The following is a 20,758-nucleotide window of genomic DNA, read 5'->3' as shown; positions in this document are numbered from 1 at the left end:
AATATGGCGAGCAAATTTAACTCCCAATGAAGGAGGCATTAACTGTTTCAGTGTATTCTTTGCCCTCAGGTATACTGATGTTACATTGATCAGCACAGTGTTCAGTTGTACAGTGTGAGGGAAACAGTGTGAGCACAGGACATGTATCAAACTGACAAGGCCTGGAGGAGGTCGATATTTTAGAGACAAAAAGATTACAATGAAACAAGTGAACCAAGAAATAAAGTTCCATCAAATTCCGTCTTCAAAATTCCGCAGGTAAACATATTTGACAGTTTATTCCACATTTAATATGAACTGACACTCGTACATTTTCAGGCCTCTGGCGAAAGTGGGTCCTTTGGGTGACCTGCTCCTGAGAGGCCCGCGAGACATGAAAGGCTCCTAAACTGCGCCGGAGTTAACCTCCGATCGCCTAATGAGATGATCGCTCATTACTCTGCACCCAGCTCCCCCCACAGCCGGGCCCCGTTAGAGAGGTCACACTGCAGAGAGAGGAATTCCTGCAACATCTACTAATAGATACAGCATTAATAAAGCCTGAGGCAGAAAGAAAGCAGCCGACGTGGACGCAGGTTAAAGTGAGCACCTCCCTCTCTCTTCTATTCACCCCCCCCCCCCGCCCCCGACCCCCCCAGTGCACTCCACCCCCCCAGTGCACTCCACCCCCCCAGTGCACTCCACCCCTAAACTGATGGACTTCCCTCCCTCCACCATTGTTGTGCCTCTACCCCCTCATCCAAGCCTATGTAAACATCCAGCACACAATTTCTGGTTCTTCCAGTATGCTTGCACCCCGCGCCCTTTTTACATTCATTCTCTCTGCTGACATGCACTCAAAACAAATAGTATGTTGGCTGAAATAGAGTCTCTTTCTCTTTCTGTCTTTCTCCGAAGGTCAAATCAGGTTCTCCCAGCTGCAGTAAAGCACGTTTTTTGGCTCCTCGCTCCTCAACCCGAGACAGACCAGGCAGGGGAAAGTTACTGTGTGATATAGGCTCCTGATGCACTGTAGCAGCGTGAATCTGAGGAGAGAGAACGATCTCTGGCTTGATGTCTACACTGGATGTTTCAGACATCAGTTTGTGTGTGTGTACACAGTTATTCATCATCCACTGAAAATGATGCCTGGCAGCACTGCGATACCCTTCTGGATAGCCCGGCTGTAAATGTGGATCTTGACAAAAAACTCTGATAGGGAGGACAGCACAGTAAATGACAAATTGCATGTCACAACTTGCGTTTTGCCTCATAACAGAAAGAGGATATGACTGATATGACTGTTGAAAGAATGTAGGGGATGGGATGATAACAGCCGGATAAAAGTGGCTGGATTGTTGAAACACTGAATTTTATCTCGACTAATGAGAAAGCCTCCTCTCCTCTTTGGACTCGACCCTTTTGTCAAGAACAGGCCAGATTTATACCAGACTTACAGCTTCAAAGGGGAGATTCAGTAGAAGAGGCTCAATAGCATCAACATTCCTGCTCCCTCATTGGATCAGGCATCCCATAACACACAAGGTTCTAGTTTCATCTTCCAGGTGAGCCGTTCCTCTTAACTGATAAAATAGAACCAACGTACAAATAAATCTTAACAAAAGGAGAGAATATTGGGGCGAAAAAAACTGCCAAGGAATCTTGAAATCATGATACATACAACCACAACTGTAAAAACACACACACACATGAACCAGAGAGGTCTGCAGGGAGGATAGTTTGATCATGCTGGGGTAGCCGTTCCGTCAAAACTTGCTCACTTGAAGCATGAGAATGGCCTACACAGCAGATTCATACAGATATAACCCAGAGTGTTTGTACAGGTGTCATGGCATGTGCCCCTAGATGCTAGCGAAATCATGTGAGGGAGAGGAGGAAGCAGGCGTGTCGGGGTCAACGGCTGACCTCTGAGGAAGAGCGACGTGTTGGAAGAGCAAAGATCAGAGGCTTGGAGGCCCGGTGAGAATATCACAACCAGCGAGGGAATTTCGCTTGAGTCTACGCCAAAAGAAACACAACAGAGGCTAGCTACAGAAGTGAATGAAAAATGACTGGGGTTTAAAGTGAGGAAGTTATGGATGTGTTGCACCTATAGTTATGTAGCCTGCACTTACAGGGTAGAAGACAAAAACAAAAAGGCTCAAAACAAACCTCTGTGCACACAGTATGCAGCCAGTCATGGTCAGTAGGCCATCTAGTGTACATAACTGATAAGCACAATTACCATTGACCTAGTTTGTGTATACTGTATTTTGGACAGTCACATCAGTGCAGGATAGAAGCAAAAACAGTCGAGTCACAACAGGTTAATTATGAGATGCCTTTATTGTAGTTTTTGGAATCCAGTGACACCGACACGAGAAATGGTCCTAACCCTCCCTCCCCCCTTTCTCCTCACACAGCCTGAGAGGGAGGCGCCCCCGGACGGGACGTACCGTGATCCCGCTTGTAGTCTTAAATTAAACACAGAGATAAGAGCGAACGACACATCCAGGTGCATTTCCACAGACACGCACGACATGCATTCAAAAAGGGGCTTCGGGGAAAGACAGTGACTCTGGTTCACACGTAAGCTTTTGTCTCAAAGAAAGAGAAAAAGACGACAAAATGAATGAATACCACTTAAAAAAAGAAAAAAAAAAAGAACAGTCAGTTAGCTCTCCTTATGGTCCACGATCAGTCTGCAATTCAGGCCCTGTCAATTTTCACTTGTAGTAGAAAACAAAAAAAGGCAAAAAAAGACACACAGTTCAACAATTCATTTTGGGAAAGCCGGCTTAAATATGGAAATGGATGGTTTTCGGCTTTCATATTTTACTTTTTTTTTTATTTTATTGGTTTTTAATTAATGATTTACTTTAATGAGAATACAATTGTCTCACTAAAAATCAGCTGATCTAGGTTAAACTAGGCCTTCTCCACTGTCTCCCCGCTGTGTGTGTATCTAAGTAAAATATATAAATTCCAGTCGAGGGGCTCAGTGGGCCATCGGTCCCATCAGGAGGGGTTCGCTTCAGTCCTCCTCGCTGCCGCTGGCCGAACGCTCCTGAGACAAAACACACAGAGGAAACACAGAGTTAACCTCCGCTATCCAACATTAGTGCAAAAAGGCTGTACAAAGTGCTGAAGGGTCCACAATTCTATTGAAAATAATACGTTTGCATTTCATATTGGCAAATAAACACGCAATTTGTACCACTATGATTTGTTTTTTGTAATTGTTTACAATGTTAGTTGTTTTGTTTTGTGTTTGTTGACGCGTGTGGGGTTGGAATTTTCCTGTAGTGCCAACATTTTCTACTGCTTCAGGCTGTGGGCTTGGTTGTTTTCTGATCAAAAACTGCTCCCAATTTTCTTGCCCAGAATGCACTGAAAAGAATCCCCTGGTCAGAGACTCCCATGAATCACCTACAGGGGCCCCACAGGGGACAGTATACGTATTCACATGTGAATACTGACCACAGATGGTACTCCTAATTATTGAGAGCATTTTTGTTCTGATCCTGGACCACTTGTATGTGATACAAAATAAAATCCAAAGGTATACGACCATCATGTGTATTTGAATACTCAAGTGTTAGCATGGTGGAAGAGACACAACAATGGAAAAAAAATAAATAAATAACCGACTGATTGGTGTTTGGAGAGCCGCTTCAATCCAAAAGGCACATACTGTAACTGACGTGGTCGAAACAAGCGGGAGAAGCATAAGTACGTAAATGGATGTCTTTGGTTACTGTTACTCTGTGCTTTGTGTCTTCAACATCGCTGTCAGTTTATTGGTATCGCACATGAATTACATCCTAAAATAGATATGAACAGTCATCCAAAAAAAAAAAAAAAAAAGGAGTAGCAACTCAGAATTGAGCAAGAAGGTCTGCAGTGTGAACTTAGCCCAAGACTCAGATGCAACTTAATGGATGTTTTTGTCTTTTGTGTGTGTGTGTGTGACTTCTCTCACCTCTTCCTGTTCCTCTTCACTGTCATCGTCGCTCACCACAGGTTTGGCCCGGGCGCCGCGGCCCCTCCGTCGTTGTCCTTTTCCTCCTCGCTCCCCCTTTTCTTTCCGGCTCAGCTTAATCTTCACCTTCACTGAACGAGCTGAGAAGGATTGAAGATCAGGAACAGATTCATGTTTACAGCGCCTCCGCTGGGGACAGCCACTTCCAAAAGATTATGTGAAAGTTTAGGTCAAAAGTACACTGTGTGTGTGTGTTTCTGATACTCACATTCAGACTCAGAGCCTTCGTCCACCTCCTCCTCTTCTTCCTCACTTTCCTCACCCTCGCTGTCGTCCTCCTTCTCGATCTTCTGCCTCACACTGGTGAAGACTGACTGAAGGACGATGGAGTCCTCATAGATCTGAGAGGATCACACAGAGCAATGAGATACAGTGCAGTGCAATTCCACTATTATTTAATTTACCAGAAGTTATCACAATCAGAGAATAGGCCAAATTAGTTCGGGACTCTTTCCTCATATGCAGTATGAACAATATTTCTTGCATTTTGGTAACAGTAGTAATAATAACAAAAAAAAAAAAAAAACACATCTCAATTGGGGTTCTTAAGACTAAATCATACCTACTTGGCTCTTTCTGCTCTGCATCTAATCTTGCTCTTGTCTATAAAGAAAAATGTCTTTTGTTTGCTTCTTACCTTTGTACCCAATACAAGGCTCTCTTACTTTGACCCTTGCACTCCTTATCACTGACTTCTTGTAATGCTGAATTTAGGCTTATTCCACTGTTGTTTTTATCACAAGTGAGTATGAATATCTAATACTTACTACAGCAATAACATTAAGCAAACCGTGCTCTATGACCCATGAGTTCGGCCAGAGGCAGACACTCACCAGAGACCCCTCCAGGTTGAAGGTCTGGGCATTTTGACACAGCAGCATCACGTCCTTCTCCAGGTCGTTCAGGCTGCGGTACTTATGGCTACGGATCCTTTCCTGGAAGGGGGGACAGCAGACGGCAGCGGTCAGGCAAGTGGATAATCAGGCAAAAAACACTTGAAATGAGAGAAGTTACTTAATGAGGAGCAAAAACATGTGGCTTTCGATCGTTACCTTGATCTTCCTGAAGTCTACGGGTTTGCGGATGAGCTCGTAGTACTCTGGCAGCTCCTTGCGCGACGGCAGCTGGATGAAAACCTCACTCAGCTGCCGCCCATTACTGCTGTGAAACGGGGGAAGAGGGAAGCTAGGGTCTTAGTACACATCATCACTGTCAGTCCATGTCAAATCTGAGATTACTACTTAATAAATCAATGATCAATCAATGACACACTACATCATTCTTTGGTACAGTATTTAATTTTCACCATATCTTTTGAGTTTTTACTTCAGATTGTAGACACAATCATTTCATTCTCACCCATCCTTGTACTTGATGACGGCGTCGACGATCTTCTTCATCTTCTTGGTGAGGGAAGGAGGGTTGGGAGAGAGCTTCTCGGCAGGCGGACGGCCGCGTTTCTTTGCCTTCTTCACCTCCTCGTCCTTCTCCCGCCCGCGGCCGCCACTGGAGCTGGGCGTGGCCGGGCCTGCGTCGTGGTCGCGGTCTCTCTTGCGCTTCCTGGTCGTCTTTTTGTGACGCACCTCCTCCTCAATGTCCTCCAGATTGCCCTCTTCTATGGCCTGCGGTGGGGAGTAATTATCATTGAGCCAAATGCTACGCGCTCAAAGCCGACAATAGCTAACGATTAACTCTCAGCCAAGTCACACGCTATATTTTTTACATACTAAACATTGTAACATCTCACCTTCAGCCACTGTTTCTCAGTGAGTGAGTCGCTGTAGTCCACCTCCTTACGCTGGCGGGAGCCTCTGCCAAACATCTTCTCCTCCTCCTCTTCGCAGGTCAGCCTCTCCACCTCGGCGTCGTCCTTCAAGATCCAGGCGGGCATATCGTCCTCCTCCATCAGACGGGGTTTCCTCTTAGGGTTGCGGGCCTCCTCGCGGCGCCGGTCCAGATCCATGCGCTGGAGTAGGAGGAGGGGAGGAGAGAAGGAGACGTGGTATTAGTGGAGTCAAATTAACAAATGAGTCAAATATGCGTTTACCTGATAAAGGGTAGAGAATGGGGACTGACCATGAACTGTTCAAACTCCTCTTCGCTTCTGGCAATCATCTGGTTGACCGTCTCATCATCGGGCACCTCGTCTTCCTCCTGTAGACAAGTGAGACAGAGCGAGTGAGAAGACGCTGACGGCAGATTTATGTGGCACCTCAGAGCAAAGTCTCTGAACTAATATACTTGAGTCTTTAATTTGTCTAAAAAAAATTACTAATGAAGTGCATGTTAGCATTTATCTGATGTAGGTATTGGAAAAATATATATATTATTAGGCCTGTATGACTTGACTGACTTTGCGTATTCAACTGTATTGAGTTATAAGTGGAACTAGGTTTAAATACGAGTGAAGATAAAGTAAAAAAAATAGAAAAGAAGGTCTATTTTTACAGGAAAAATTAACAGCACAAAAGAAGAAAAAAGGTCAAGAATAGATTTTATACTAGTGGAGAGAATAAAGCACCATTGTTAACTATAAGAAAATGTATGTGAAGGAGAAATATCAACTAAGTGAAAACTGGAAATGGATGATGAAAGCACGTAAATCTGGAGAAAGGGAGAAAAGAGGGAAAGAGACAAGAGGAGGAGGAGAAAAAGAGAGAATGAATAGGTGGAGCAGCGCACAGGCAAGTGGGTGGGCAATGTGGGAAGGGGTTGAGATTACACCCACCCACGCCCCCCTAGTGCGGCAGCCCCCCCGAGCCCCGACCTCGTCCTGTTCCTCGTGCTCCAGAATGGCCTGCAAGAAGGCCCGCCGCTCACAGCCGGAAGACTTCTGGTCGAACATGCCGGCCTGGATGACCTTCTGGTCCACATTCAGTTTGTACTTGGCTGCAGCCAGGATCTTTTCCTCCACGCTGTTGACTGTGCAGAGGCGCAGTACGCGCACCTCGTTCTGCTGACCAATACGGTGGGCTCTGTCCTGGGCCTGCAGGTCCTGTGGGAGGATGTGCAGATGTGTGAATGGTTAGTTTAGGTGGTCTGATTGTGGGATGACTGTGTGGGATAAGAGTTGAACAGGCAAACATAGCAAAACAACGAGATCTCACTGCGCCACATACACACGTGCCAACTTATCTGTTGACTTTTTTAGATGTAAGAGAACACACACTATTTATTCAGGCATAGGAAACAAATACAGAAGACTGTGATAAGCCACGCATAAACTACCAGCATTTGACAGGTTTTACTTACTGTTTAGGCTTTTGTAATACGAATGGTCTAACGCTGTCAGGGGAACAATAACCCAAGAATAATGCTGCGTTCATGTCATATCGGAAGAACGGGATGATATCTTGTTGCTACAACTTGTAAGCTTTCACACATTTAACCAGTTGGAACACCGACGTCCAAAACTATTTTTATTTATGAATTTAAAATCAACCATAAACAAACCGCAGTACATATTGCTCACTTTTTGTAAATAGAGTCGACTGTATTTGTGTGAATAAAACTGATAATTGGATTGCTGACATGAGTGCATTCGCTGCCATTATTGCCACCTGCCTTGACACACTTCCAGGTCCAAGTCAGAGATATCAGAGCCTACAAAAGATTTCCACATATCCTACTATCCTATTTACCACTGGGAGGCTGACAGTGTAGTGAGCAGTGTTTCCCAGTTGGCAGCTCGCATTTATAGTACATCTAGCATAACTTTTTGAAATTTCTATACCAAAATGTATATTTAGATTTCTGAGAAAGTACCTGATGTGGGTTCCAGTCGCTGTCGAAGATGATGACTGTGTCAGCAGACTGCAGGTTGAGGCCCAGGCCTCCTGCCCTGGTACTGAGCAGGAACACAAAGTACTCAGAGGCTGGGTCGTTGAACGTCTTCAGCAGCATGCCACGGTCCTCAGCCTTGGTGGTTCCTGTAGGGAAAAAGATCAGCGTGTAAAGTAAATCCCAAAAGTTATGTGTCGTCAGGTGACAGTACATTACCGTAGATTAAAGTTCATTGAAATGTACAGCAGGGTGGCATAGTGAGTTAAGAGGCCATCCATTTATCATTTTATTCTAAAGTATTCTCACAATAATAGTTACCTATATAGCTGAAAACAGACAGTAGCCACCAGCACAGTTCAGCTCAGTAAAACCATAGCTGCACAATTCACAAAATTCAATGTTTAGCTCTAAGATAAGGAGAGAAAGAGGTGTCTCACCATCCAGACGCAGGTACTTGAAGTTGCGGTAGGCAAAGTAGTCCTCCATGATGGTCATGAGTGTCGTCATTTGACAGAAGAGCAGCACTTTGTGGTTGGTGGCCCGCAGCTTGGGCAGGATACGGTCCAGCAGCTCAAACTTCCCAGAGGAGCGGAACAGGTCAGGGCTGGACAGGGGGAGGACAGCATGAGGAAGGAGAGCGAGCATCACAACACATGAAACACACTTCTGTGCATGCACATGCGCACACAGACACACACATGAACAAACCCTGTAACACACAAAATACCAAGGTCCACGTACCCAGACACTATTCCGCCAGAATAACCAAGATGCTCAGAGAAGGACTCCTGTAAAAAAAAAAAAAAAAGATAAACACAAAATAAAAACAAAATCAAAAAAATATTATTTTGTTCTGAATTCTAATGCAGTGTACGTGGATGCAATATTCACTGACAGCTTCATTAAGGTGGATCTCGTGTTACGTACCTCAATGTGCTGGAACATGTAGGGGTGGTTGCAGATCTTCCTCAGTTGCATAATAGTGTTCATCAGGGTCTTCGTGCCACCTTTACCCTGGAAGACAAAAAAATATATAGAAATTAAAAAAACACCAATTACTTATTTTTTATTTTATTAAATAACTTCATTAATTCAAGTATCATTTACATATTGATAAAATAAGGCAGCTTCATCTAAGAGATTTAAAGACCCATATCCCTCTCACCTTCTTGTCTTTCTCTGACCCATCAGTGAGCAGGACACCCTTGGCCTGCATGTGTCTGTACAGGACCCTCTGTAAGGCTGACATGTCGCACTTAATCACATACTCCACCTAGAAGCCAACAATAGGGGGAAAGTTCAGGAAAACCACCAAACGACATCTAGTATTAAGTACTTGGCTGCTGAATGGGTATTAGTGTACCAGATTCTGAAACAAAAGCACCTTTCTATATGTTTGAAAACTCTTTACCAAGCAGATTCACAGAACAGAATAGTCAAGGATTAGATTGACTGTCACTACTGAAGTAGTGAGTTAATCAAATGTAAATGAAGCCCGACCTTCTCAGGCAGCTGGGCCTCGACTTCCTTCTTGAGTCGGCGCAGCAGGAAGGGTCGCAGCACCTTGTGCAGACGACGAATGATCAGGATGGTCTCTTCTTCATTCAGGTCGACCTTGAAGGAAGAGGAGAAGGTTGGGTGAGAGAGGCACGTGAAAAATTTTAATGATTTACAGCAGCAGATTGTTCTGCTGAGTTCTAGTACAAAACACTATACTCATTTTAGGGGAAAACAATATAGGAGAAGGTTATCATTCGATAGCCCATGTTTCTAAAGATCTAAGGTGTGTACATCCCTTTAAGAAGTACCATCATTTGTTTTCATTTAGTAAGAGTGGAGCTTTCATTTGGAACTGCTCTCTGCTCTGGCCAGGACAAAGTGTACAGACCAGTGCGACCTCACCTACACACCCGTCCGGGCCAAAGCTCACCTTCTCTCCAGTCATGGCGAAGGGGGCGTTGAACCACTGTTCGAAGGTGCTGCAGCTCTTGAAGATGGTGGGCAGGAGGAAGTTGAGCAGTGCCCAGAGCTCAGGCAGCTTGTTCTGCAGCGGCGTGCCGGTCAGCAGCACCCGCCGCGGGGCCAGGTAGTGCGTGTTCAGGACCTGAGTCAGCTTACAGTGGTGGTTCTTCATACGATGGCCCTCGTCCACAATCATGTACTTCCAGCGAAGCTTTGGGAGGAAATACAGTGCAGCGGAGGATTAGAGTGGGAGCTGACATTGACATTACTACTATTCAAAAAACTGTGATTGGACTGAGTGATCAGTGAACAAACATTTGGATTTGATTTAAAGCGTGAACTTGGGAGGTTGAGGATGGTTCCTTACCTTAGCTAGCACTTGCTTGTCCTTGATGATGTACTCATACGTGGTGAGAAGCACGTTGAACTTGCCGCTGCGCAGGATGGGGATGAATGCACGGCGAGCAGCTGGGGAACCCTGAAAATTACAAGAATCCCTTTTCATTCTCACATCAATAGCAGAACTATATACAGTAAATCAGCCACAGCTTTGAATCTGTAATTGACCTCAACTTGGAAACACTCCATAATATCAAAAATAGAAAATTAAGCGCTTCATTCTTGAACTGATAGACTATATTGTATATCCAAGAAGGATGCTTTACAAAGAGCCACTGACCTTGTAGGAGACCTTGACGACAGACGGCGCCCACTTATCAAACTCGTAGACCCAGTTAGATAGAGTTCTGAAAACAAAAGACAGAAATTTGGTTCAGAATATTTTCTTGCTCTCTGCTGCCTCCCAGTGGCCTCAATACAAGGGTATGATTCAGAGATTTTGATGGTACAATTATAGTCTGAGGAGTTTCACGATTATTATGTGGTAATTTATTTTTACAACACTAAGGATGGGGAAAATCAAATGATTTTATAATTATATAATCAACCACATTTGTTTTGGTCCTGCAAAGAAAACATGAACTATATATTGACTATATAAGGACTAATAACACAATCCATAGTGCTTTCTATATAAGCATTGTTGTTTAAGTTTGTGTTTTCACTGATAAGTCTGATAAGAAGTGCCTATACTCACGAGAGTGGCACAATGATGAGGAAGGGCCCATTGATGCGTTTGTTCTCCATGAGGTAAGTGATGAGGGCGATGGTCTGGATTGTTTTTCCTAGACCCATCTCATCAGCCAGGATGCCATTGAGGTTGTTGTTGTACAGCGACACCAGCCACTCCAGACCTTTAATCTGAACAGAAGGGGCAGGAGTTAGTGTCGGTCTACTCGGCTCATTGAATCCTCTGAGTTTCACTAGGAATCAGAGCAAGATACTCAAAGTTCATGAAAGTCTCGCCCCCTCATAAACACCATGTTTACCTTTACATTATATGAAGTTATTGTACTCTACGTAGCCTGTCTTGGGTGTGTACCTGGTATTGTTTGAGCTGCCCGTTGACCAGCAGTGAGGACTGTTTGTCCACCTTCTCAGTGACAGCGTGAGCCACAGCGTAGTACGACTGCAGGCCTCTGGCGAAGGCTGCGTTACCGTACTCATCGTCTACATCCTGCTTGGCGTGTCTGGTGGAAGGAGGGGAGAAAACACAGTGAGGCCCGGACTTGGGTGGACGATTTTTGGAAAAACAGCAGCAAATGAAAACGTGACTAAGAGGCAAAGAGAAAACCTAAAGTAACCAAACAATGTCTTGAAGGTATATGTATGATGTAATACTGACAGTTATTACAGTTATTATAGTCATGTTGGACCTTTGTTGACTAAGAAATACATTACTGGGGTTAGAATTTTATACCCGCTTTAAAAACGTATTTCATTACAAAAGCCATTTATTTGTGTCTTTAATAGTAATCTGACTTTCACTTTGTCTCCATTAACTTCATGAGGGAAAGGCATATTTCTAAGAAACTAGTAACACCAAGATCCCAAAGGTTGAGTCTTACTCGATGATGTGCCGGACATCCACTTCAGATACGTCTTCGCTGTCAGGGTCAGGAATCTTCTTCTTCTCCTCTGACGGGGCTGAAGAGGGCTGGTGCTGCTCTTCCTCATCCTCCTGACAGGAAACCGAATGGAGGTCAGAACAATACTCTAAAAAATCACAAGTGAACATTTTGCTTTGATGTCAATACAGAGTCGATGTCGGTGTTGTGTACCTCGTCCTCATCATCATCAGACCCACTGTCTTCACTGTCTGAACGTGGGGCTACTTCATACCTACAGAATAGACAAAATGTTTTGAACAAGGTTAGAACTTTTACACTAACATAATGGCTATATGTTCTGACGAAGATCATGCATTTTTCTGTAAAACATGGCTATGATGTGCATTCATACCATGAGATGCTTTCTAAATCCTTTTATCCACTTTTCTAGAACATTTCCTTCACACCAGATTCCAGCATTGCCATCAGAGTGAGAATAACTGTATTACTCTAATCTCCAGTGTGACAGCATCAAGCTGAGTTGACAATAACAATCTAATTATCTCTGATTCAGGCAGAAATGAAAAGTTACCCAGGGTTCATTTCAAGCCAGGTCTCCAGCTGACCGGCCTTGGGTGCTTCAACCCCGGTCAGGATCTTTCCACTGTCCACATGGATGACCTTCACCGGCAGGTCGCTCATCTGACTAGTCTCATCCAACGGCTGGGAGAGGGGAGAGGAGAAGAGAGGGGAAAGTAGTAGTAGGGTAGTGTGGAGTAAAGAGAGAGAGAAAATAAAGAAGGTTAAGTAAGTAAATCAACACATTGCTGCACTGCAAGACTATAAATTGTGCAATCTCATTCAAGCAGAAGTGATCCTTGAAAATGTTTTTTTTTAATCCTCCAAACTCACCTCTCCATCGGGTCCCAGTCCAGCAGCACCACCCTCTGGAACCTCTGGCTTCTGAGCGGAACATTCGAAAGACCGAAAATACATGTATGAAAAACACGATCAGCTCTTAGGAAGAGACACATTATCATTATCCATCATAAACCTCATTCACCTTCTTTTTCTTCTTCTTCTTCTTCTCCTTGAGAGCTTGAGCGGCTTTGTGGGCTCGCACCAGCTCGGTGAGGTTGGCCACATACTCGTCCGTCTGCTGGAGCAGGTAGGCAAGACGCTTGTCTTTCTTTTGGTCGATGAGTTTACGGTAACCCTCTTCATCTTCAGCCTGGGAGAAGAAACACAGTTAAACAGCTGTTACACGTGTTGTGTGGGGGACAAATAAACATTCATCCATTGAAAAAGCAATCCAAAAAGAAAGCAAATAACACATTAGCAAGGTACATACTCCTAGATTGTCATTATACCACATTACATTTCTCTACATGTGTTTATGCGTATGATAGGGACACTCACCATTAGCCTCCGCATTCTTTCCTTCTCAATGCGCTCGTTCTCCTTCTTCTGCTCGCGCTCAGTGTTGGCATGATAGGTGGCCACGGCTTTGGTAGCCTTCTGGATCTTCCCTGTGATGGAGCGGTGGTACTCCTTGAAGTCCTTGGCATGCTGCAGGATGCTGTTGAGGTATTCCTATTGACACAAGGACAAAAAGCAAACCACTGTCATTAGGCTCTATGAATAAAGTTGAATGAATTTAAGCTATTTTTTTCAGGATTACTTTAAATAACTAAGTTTAAATAAAGATGAGTTTAAATAAAATAGGTAAATTAGAATGACAGGTTCAACGGGACACGGCTTTGATTTAATACAATCTATCAGGGAAATGATACAGAATAGACAAATTCTTCGTTCTACTATGAACTCCCTTATTCTACTTTCCCACTATGTACCTGGTGCTTCTGTCGACGTTTGCGCTCCTGTTCGATCTTCTGCTGTTTCTCCAGCTTCTCGGTGATGCGGGCCTCCCGTAGCGACTGGCGCTTGCTGCGCTTGTAGGCCTTAGCGTTAAGTGCTGTTTCCAAAGCCGTGTCACGACGCATACACACCACCACCTCCTGACGCAGCTGTAGGCACAGGAAAGTAAACAGATTCGATTTGTGTTCCACTGGAAAATTATCAGCATACGTAAAAAAAGAAAAACCTGTCAGATGATGGTGGCGGTGGAGGTAGGGTTGGAGACTGGTTAAATAACCAGTGGAGAGGGTTCTCTAATTACACTGCATTTCCTGTAGGTAACTGTAGATAACTGCTTGCCTACCTGTCTCTGGAAGTTCAGCAGCCTCAGGGCCTTAAGCTCGATGTTGGCCTTGGTGCGCAGGTCTCCAGCTAAGGAGCCAGGCAGGTTCTCCAGCTCCTGGATACGGTGAGCAATACGAGCCTGTAGCCTGAGGAATACAAAACAATACAATGACTGACAATCCAAATCAACATTATTTCTCCCCTTGAGGCTAATTATCCATGAATAGAAGAGAAAATAGGACACTGTTGAAGTTTGTTTATTTATATAGCCCTTTATCACATGCATGTCTCAAATGACTTAACTGGCATAAAATAGAGCAAACTATTTAAGCAATAAGCCACAGAAGGATATGCTTTAGTGATTTTAGAACAGCCAAGAGGTGTGTTAGGCATAATGCAAAGCCTCTTAGCATGCGTGTTCAATAAATCTTTTATTTTAAATAAATTATAACTAATTTTTAAAAAATAATATCCTTCAGTCAAGGAATATAGTTCTAGTACCAATATGAGTGTTAAATTTAGCGAACAGCAATATGGTCAAAGGTGTGTGTTAGTCAGGTATTTTACATTTTATTTTATTGAACGTGACTCAACCAATCAGAACCGAGGGCCAGAACGGTCTGTTTTACAATTTAACCAGAAATATATGTTGTACAATCTAATACAGTATCCCATCCTGTCTATCCTTTCTCACCGGTACTCTCTCTCCTGGAGGATTTCCACTGGGTCCAGCCCGCGGGGTTTCTGGATGGGGGTTATGCGATTCTGCTTCTGGTGCAGCATCATGGGCGGGGGCTGGGCAGGCTGTCCTGGAGACTGGGTCTGAGGGGGCATGACTGGGGAGGCAGCGGGAGGCACAGAGGGAGGAGCGGGAGAGGGTCTGCCGGTGGGCTGAGGCGGAATCAGCTTCTGAGGAGCGCTGGACGGGGCGGCAGCATTCACCATTGGTCCTTGAAGAGATCCATCAGAAAAGATCAGTTCTGCTGTGTGCGCACATAAAAACACACGATGCTGAGCTTGCTGCCCAGTCTATACTTACCTTCGGGCCATGATTTCGGGGGTCCGTTGGTTGGCTGGCCTTGCATACCTGGGGGAACACCTGCAGGTCCAGGAGGAGGCATATTGGGACCGACCATGCCTGAAAATACAAATGGCATACATATAAATTTAAGAACAATACCATTTTTCAGGTGATTTCAAAATGGTGAGACAGCTGAAAGAACAGATTCACATTTAGCCACCAGGGGTCTCTGTTCAGCCATCAGATATTATGGTTTCTTTGTTTGAAAACTATTGTGCATATATTTAAATATCACATTACAAAAAGGCACATTACAAAACTCCATTGTAAATACAAGCTTTGTGAGTGCTGTCCTCAACTCACCGTGTGGTCTATTGTAGTTGGCCTGTGCTGGTCCCGGCCCGGCCCCAGGTCCAGCTCCAGGCCCAGTGGAAGGCGGCATGCTCGGTATCGGCTGTTGCTGCATCCCTGGCATGGGCCTCTTGCCCTGCACAGCCATCTGCAGGTGCTCTGGTAAGGGCTGACTGCGGGCCAGCATCTTGTAGGCCATGATCTGGGCCCTGAGCTGGTGCAGCTGGTTCTGGTTGAAGGGAGTGGGTCCGCCCGCGCCGCCCGGTCCTCCTGCCGCACCGCCGGGCCCGCCTGGACCCTGGGGAACGCTGCGGTTCTGTTGGGCCATGCCCTGCCCAGGGTCCCCGCTGCCCTCCATGGGGCCAGCCACGGGGCCGGCGGGACCTCCGGGAATCATGGGGCCAGAGGGCGGGCCATTGGCTGGGACAGGGCTAGGGGCGTGTTCTGAGCCTCCCAATGGAGAGGGGTAACCTGGGGAAAACAGAAAAGACACACAGGTTAAGCCAACAGATGATTTGGGAATTGCGCTTTAGAAGTTAAATTCTTAATATTATGAAGGAAGAAACTTTCAAGCCAACATTCCAAGTATTGGCACAGATAATAAAAAAGCACTGGCAGAGATGAAATACACAAAAGAGAAGAAGGGGACAGAACCAGCCAGATTTAGCAATAATGATAATGAAAACACCAGCTATGAGTTTAGTAGCTTAGTTTTTAATCTCTTGAAGGAAAATGTAGGCTAAAATTCCAAACAGTGGTATGAAGATGAAAACAGAACAAAATGCACTTCACTCACTCCCTCCAGTTAATACAAGACCTTAGTAGCCTGAAAAACCACACCATTTCCGTATCATGCACAAAAACACATAACACTTGTGTGTACTGTCAGTCACCTGTAATTACAGGATTAAAGAGCCAAGAGAAAACTGTTCTCTTCTATTACTTCAATGCTCCCTCTAAATGCCTCCCTTTGCATCCTCTGCTCCTTAATGACTGTGTGGTTTTGTAGCTGCAGCTGCATCTGTTGTTGTCTGAAAGGGGAAACCCCCCTCTCTTGCCCCGCCCCCTGCTGTCTGCTCATGCTGCCAAGTGATCAAACCGGCAGTAACGCAAGAAGAGAAACTGGCTGGATGGGTTCACACACACATTGTACTTGTTGCTCGTGTGTGCATGAGTGAGTTATCTGTTCTTCCTGAATGGAGCTTTTCAGGGACAAAAAAATATTTAAGTTGAAAATGTATGCTGATACAAATCTACTAACTTACTGCAGGCCCTTTTAAACATTTTGTTAAATATTTTATTCATCCAATGTGTGTTGACTGAGCACACCAGCTCTTCTTCAGCAATGCCCCGCTACATACTCAGACAGTTCAGACAGTACACAGTGCAACAAGTCTGCTCACCAGCACAGACACTCATTAGCTGCACTACAACTGCTGGGAGCTAAATACCGTGGCTAATAATAATCATACAACATCTTGTCCGTTAAATCTTTTCTCAGCAACTTACAACATGGGCTACCTAAAACAATGTTGTGTGGTGTGTTACCTTGGGAATGCTGGTCCATGGGGCTTGGAGGGGGTCCCATCCCACTGTGTCCCCCTGGTCTCATGGCCATGCCCTTCATCTGGGCATAGCGGGGGTCATCAGGCATTCCCTTCTCATGCATGCCTTCCATGGGCTATGAAAGAGAACACAGAATAATCATACATGGGAAATAAATGAATCAAGTCTGTGAGAACAGAACATTAATTTTTACATTTGACTCAAAAGATACATATTCTATTTTTGAAAAAATCTAAATCTTATAAGTTATACTTTGTAATATATTATTGTAAAAGATAATATTAGATAAACGTTATCAATAGCCATTACTAACCCATAAGCTGGCAAACATAAGCTAGGATATGATTACTGGAAAATTTGGTCAAATTCAATTTGTTAATGTTTACTTACAAAACACATTTTTAGATCAAAAGATGAATATGTGCTAGGGCTGGGCGATAAATCTATTTTATCAATTAATTCAAATTTATGGTTTAGGACGATGTGTAAAAATGAAAATCGAGATTCACTTTAACCTGGGTAAATACGGCACGGATCGCTCTCTGTCAATCAAGCCCCACCGCTTCCCTGAGCTTCCGCAGTTGATTACAACCCACCGAGATTTCCCCTCAGACACAAACACAGTATCAAGACGGCAGCACGCGCTTCTACAAGTGAGGAGCTCGTTTGGAAGTGGTTCGGTTTTGCAACGTCCGACGTCGAGCGAAGCACTGTCCGTTGTAAAGTTTGTCTAAAGTCTGTGGCAACTAAAGGTAGCAGCGCGACACATTTATTCCAGCATCTCCGATAGAGGCAGCAGCCGACTGGGAGAAGTGTGTGGCACTGCGAGATGCACGAGCTAGCGGCAGCCCCCAAACGCCTGCTAAAAAGCAGATAACATTAGCGGCATCCCATATGACAAGATGGGGCCCCGGTGGAAAGACACTACAGATGCGCTGGCGTTTCATATATTTTTCATACACTTCATTTGTTTTTAAGAAAAAAAAACCTGATTAAAATCGTAAATCGGGTGTAGGTGTAAAAAAAATGAGATTTTATTTTTAGGCCATATCGCCCAGCCCTAATATGTGCCAGTATTGTTTTAATTCTGTGTATTTTGGGGTTAACGTTGAAAATATGTTGCAAAATGGCAGTTGCTGCTAACGGAGTGAACCAATTTTAGGTATCTAACGTACCACAGTGCATTGCATTATGCCTAACCCCACTGGTTTTAATGTTTGTGGTGGTGGCACGTTGGGCAGGGAACACATTGTCACAGTGAAAAGTACTAGTTTGAAAATGTCAAGCAACAGAAAGCACCAGTTTGAACATGTATATGTGATAGGCTGACACAATTAAGTCTTTGAATAGGCAATACAGCAAACTGTTTTTGTACTTTGTGCATCTGGTGCATGTTGTCCTGAGGATATCCTGAGGGTCCCTGAGGTGGGTGGGGATGTCCAGATCCAGGAGGTCCCGGACTGGGCCCCATCATGCTGTGGGCAGAACCCGGAGAGGGACCGGGGCTCGGGCCCATCATGGCTCCTGGAGATGGTCCGGGGCCTGGGGAGGGGCCCGGCCGCGGGGTCCCTCCCATCGGGGGGTCCGGGGTGGACATCTCTCAGCCGAGACGGGGAATGTGTGACAGCAGCAAGTATCCCTCTGTGGAGAGATAACCGGAGGTATTAAAACACACTGACTGAAATCAATCTGTGGTCAGAACAGGTAATATCTTTGTGTAATCAACAACTTAACCATTCGTCAATCACTTAGACAGTTACAATCAAAATATTTAACAATAACCTATGCATCCGATATAGGTTTTAATTATTTAACAACATAACTGATTCTGGGGAAACAATTAGCGAAACCTGTGTAAAATGAAAACTATAAGCACTTTCTTTTCTCTCTCTAATATGAAATATGTCCAACTCTAAATCCCTGTTTCCAACATGACAGATGATCAGTTGCTGACTGGAACAAGATTCTTCTCAATCAGCTTTGATACTAGTAAACCAGGCAGCTGCTTAATTACACCATTAGACGATCTGACTTTGAAGCTTCACGTCAAGTCAAGCAACATCGAGTTGTTACCACATCTACAAACATGTAAACTTATCATAAGCACAGTGGGTCTCCAAGAGGTCATCAAAAACTTCCATTTCTGGGTCAAAACCTTTGAAGACATGGCTCAACAAAACAACATGACACATTCCCACCTGGATACACGGGTGGTTACTTTAATTGTTGATGGACCTGAGCAGACACGTGTACAGCAAACACTTTCTACCCTTCCGTCATTAGTCCAATTTATAGTATGTTTATATACACAAACAGTTAGGTTAGCTATCGTTAGCTTACCATCTAGCTAAGCTAACGTTAGCCAGGCCTAGCCGGGTGTTGTAGTCAGCTCGCAAACGTTAACTGACTAACTTGCTTCTCATTATGTAACCTAAGCTTACTGACATCCATTGGATAGCTTAGCCATAAAATTACATCGAATGGATAATAAAACTTCAAAGAACACAAGCCCGAGTGAGATTAGCCAGCTAAGAAAGCCTGCGATGTTACCACAACATTAGCTAGCTGGTGACGGTGGTTAGCTTGCTAGTTAAGTTAGCCTAGCCGGCCATGCTCTCCTGGGCCAATTCGGTGCGAAAAATGTGTTGTTTTGCGAGAGTTTGGGCCAGATGCGGCGACATGTGAAAGGTTAGAGCATCCCTCTCGCTGTAGTTGATTGATCCAACGCGCCTCCCGTACCCTTGGCTCAGTCTCCGCTCTAAACACATTTCCAAAAACAATTTTCATTCATTGCGCTCTGTCGCGCCACGGCAGCGACACTGTAATGTCGGTCTTCACTCTCGTCTTTTCTCTACCAAAACCGCCCAACAAAAGCACATACATTATATATAATTTACGTAAAACACTGACAAACTGCCACGATTCAATAATAAAATAACGATTGACTTACACAAGTAGAGAAAGGTATAAAACCTCGCCGGTTGCAATGTCTCTCGGTTTTCCTTCTAGCCAGAAACAAAGACCGACCTACCCAGATGGTTTTTTTCCTTCCACCCCCCTCTCTCGGCAGATTGTATCGCAGGGACCGGCCTGTGCTAGTCTCTAGCGCCCCCCTCCACCGTCTCACACACTTCCCGCATGCCCAGTGATGGCTGCGTTGCAGAGAGGAATGCAAGCGCAATAAGCCGGCGTGGGGGATGGGAGTGCGAGTTAAAAGCACACAATATTGTAGGAGGGGAACAAGAATAAGCATTATTCATGTAATCTGCCAAGTGCAACAAATTCAATTTAGATAGTCCATAAAATGCTGAAGGAGGGACGAAGGAGAGGGTTAATAGCCTACAGCTTTCGGCATACAGGCTATCTCAATATTGGTTTACCTTTAACAGTGCTGAAAATAGGCCAGCCTGTATTTATGCTTCGACTTGAAAAAGCACTAAACATTAAACACTGAAGCGTTCCACTCTACGGAAACCTGAGACTATTTGCATTATCAGTACAGCATATGATGATTTTGATGGACCATAGTACATTGTGAAATTGTGAAGTTCTTGTTTACCCCCTAGTCCCCTTTAATGTGTGTTACTGTATAGGATTTTTATCATTCATCATGGCTATGTATATATATTTTTTGTATTTATTTATTTTTGCACAACTATGTAGGTCATACATTTTCTTTTCTTGATTTGCATGATTTATATATATTTTTTTTGTGTGCAGTAACGTAATTATTGAAACAAGGTACGCGCGCACACACGCACACACACACACACACACACACACACACACACACACACACACTAGACTAATACTGGCCAACAGCACACACCAGAAATCTCCAAAACAGTCTTCATCCATCAGCAGTATTGGAAGCATCTATTGTGTAGCCCAATTGTAAATCTC

At 44.4% G+C, this 20,758-nt stretch overlaps 1 protein-coding gene across 5 annotated transcripts; it reads right to left on the bottom strand.

Moving 5' to 3' along the window:
* Window positions 1-2,306: 2,306 nt before the first annotated feature.
* On the bottom strand, window positions 2,307-19,859 carry smarca4a (SWI/SNF related BAF chromatin remodeling complex subunit ATPase 4a). 5 transcript variants are annotated; one of them, XM_078284617.1, is made up of 34 exons: window positions 19,806-19,859; window positions 18,231-18,496; window positions 16,838-16,970; window positions 15,302-15,760; window positions 14,957-15,055; window positions 14,612-14,867; window positions 13,937-14,063; window positions 13,569-13,742; window positions 13,135-13,308; window positions 12,779-12,946; window positions 12,628-12,678; window positions 12,308-12,438; window positions 11,947-12,007; window positions 11,734-11,846; window positions 11,208-11,355; window positions 10,863-11,026; window positions 10,446-10,512; window positions 10,134-10,244; window positions 9,735-9,977; window positions 9,305-9,418; window positions 8,970-9,077; window positions 8,732-8,818; window positions 8,546-8,592; window positions 8,242-8,408; window positions 7,787-7,950; window positions 6,750-7,016; window positions 6,098-6,175; window positions 5,769-5,987; window positions 5,381-5,643; window positions 5,074-5,179; window positions 4,855-4,956; window positions 4,230-4,362; window positions 3,962-4,101; window positions 2,307-3,046 (listed from the first exon to the last, which is right to left on the bottom strand). In XM_078284617.1, the coding sequence occupies exons 2-34, from the start codon at window positions 18,450-18,452 to the stop codon at window positions 3,014-3,016; spliced, it is 4,929 nt and encodes a 1,642-aa protein (XP_078140743.1). In that variant the 5' UTR covers window positions 18,453-18,496; window positions 19,806-19,859; the 3' UTR covers window positions 2,307-3,013. The 5 variants fall into 5 exon arrangements, with proteins under 5 accessions (XP_078140743.1, XP_078140745.1, XP_071774556.2 ...); XM_078284619.1 differs by having other exon boundaries at window positions 6,789-7,016; window positions 19,806-19,858; XM_071918455.2 differs by having other exon boundaries at window positions 5,074-5,182; window positions 19,806-19,857.
* Between the last annotated feature and the right edge of the window lie 899 nt (window positions 19,860-20,758).

This window comes from Centroberyx gerrardi, chromosome 7, assembly GCF_048128805.1.
Source record: "Centroberyx gerrardi isolate f3 chromosome 7, fCenGer3.hap1.cur.20231027, whole genome shotgun sequence".
Taxonomy (NCBI): Eukaryota; Metazoa; Chordata; class Actinopteri; order Beryciformes; family Berycidae; genus Centroberyx; species Centroberyx gerrardi.
The sequence above is the reverse complement of the archived record's forward strand: the minus strand, read 5'-3'. Positions and strand labels throughout refer to the sequence as shown.

Bases quoted from the DNA above. Each gene is read 5' to 3' on its own strand.
- smarca4a (XM_071918455.2), bottom strand. From the start codon at position 18,452: ATGTCCACCCCGGACCCCCCGATGGGAGGGACCCCGCGGCCGGGCCCC. The intron at 14,064-14,611 runs GTGAGAAAGGAT...TGTATTCCTCAG, and splicing joins CTCCAGGAGAGAGAGTACCG to GCTACAGGCTCGTATTGCTC. The intron at 11,027-11,207 runs GTACACACCCAA...CCTTCTGTTCAG, and splicing joins GGCAGCTCAAACAATACCAG to ATTAAAGGTCTGGAGTGGCT.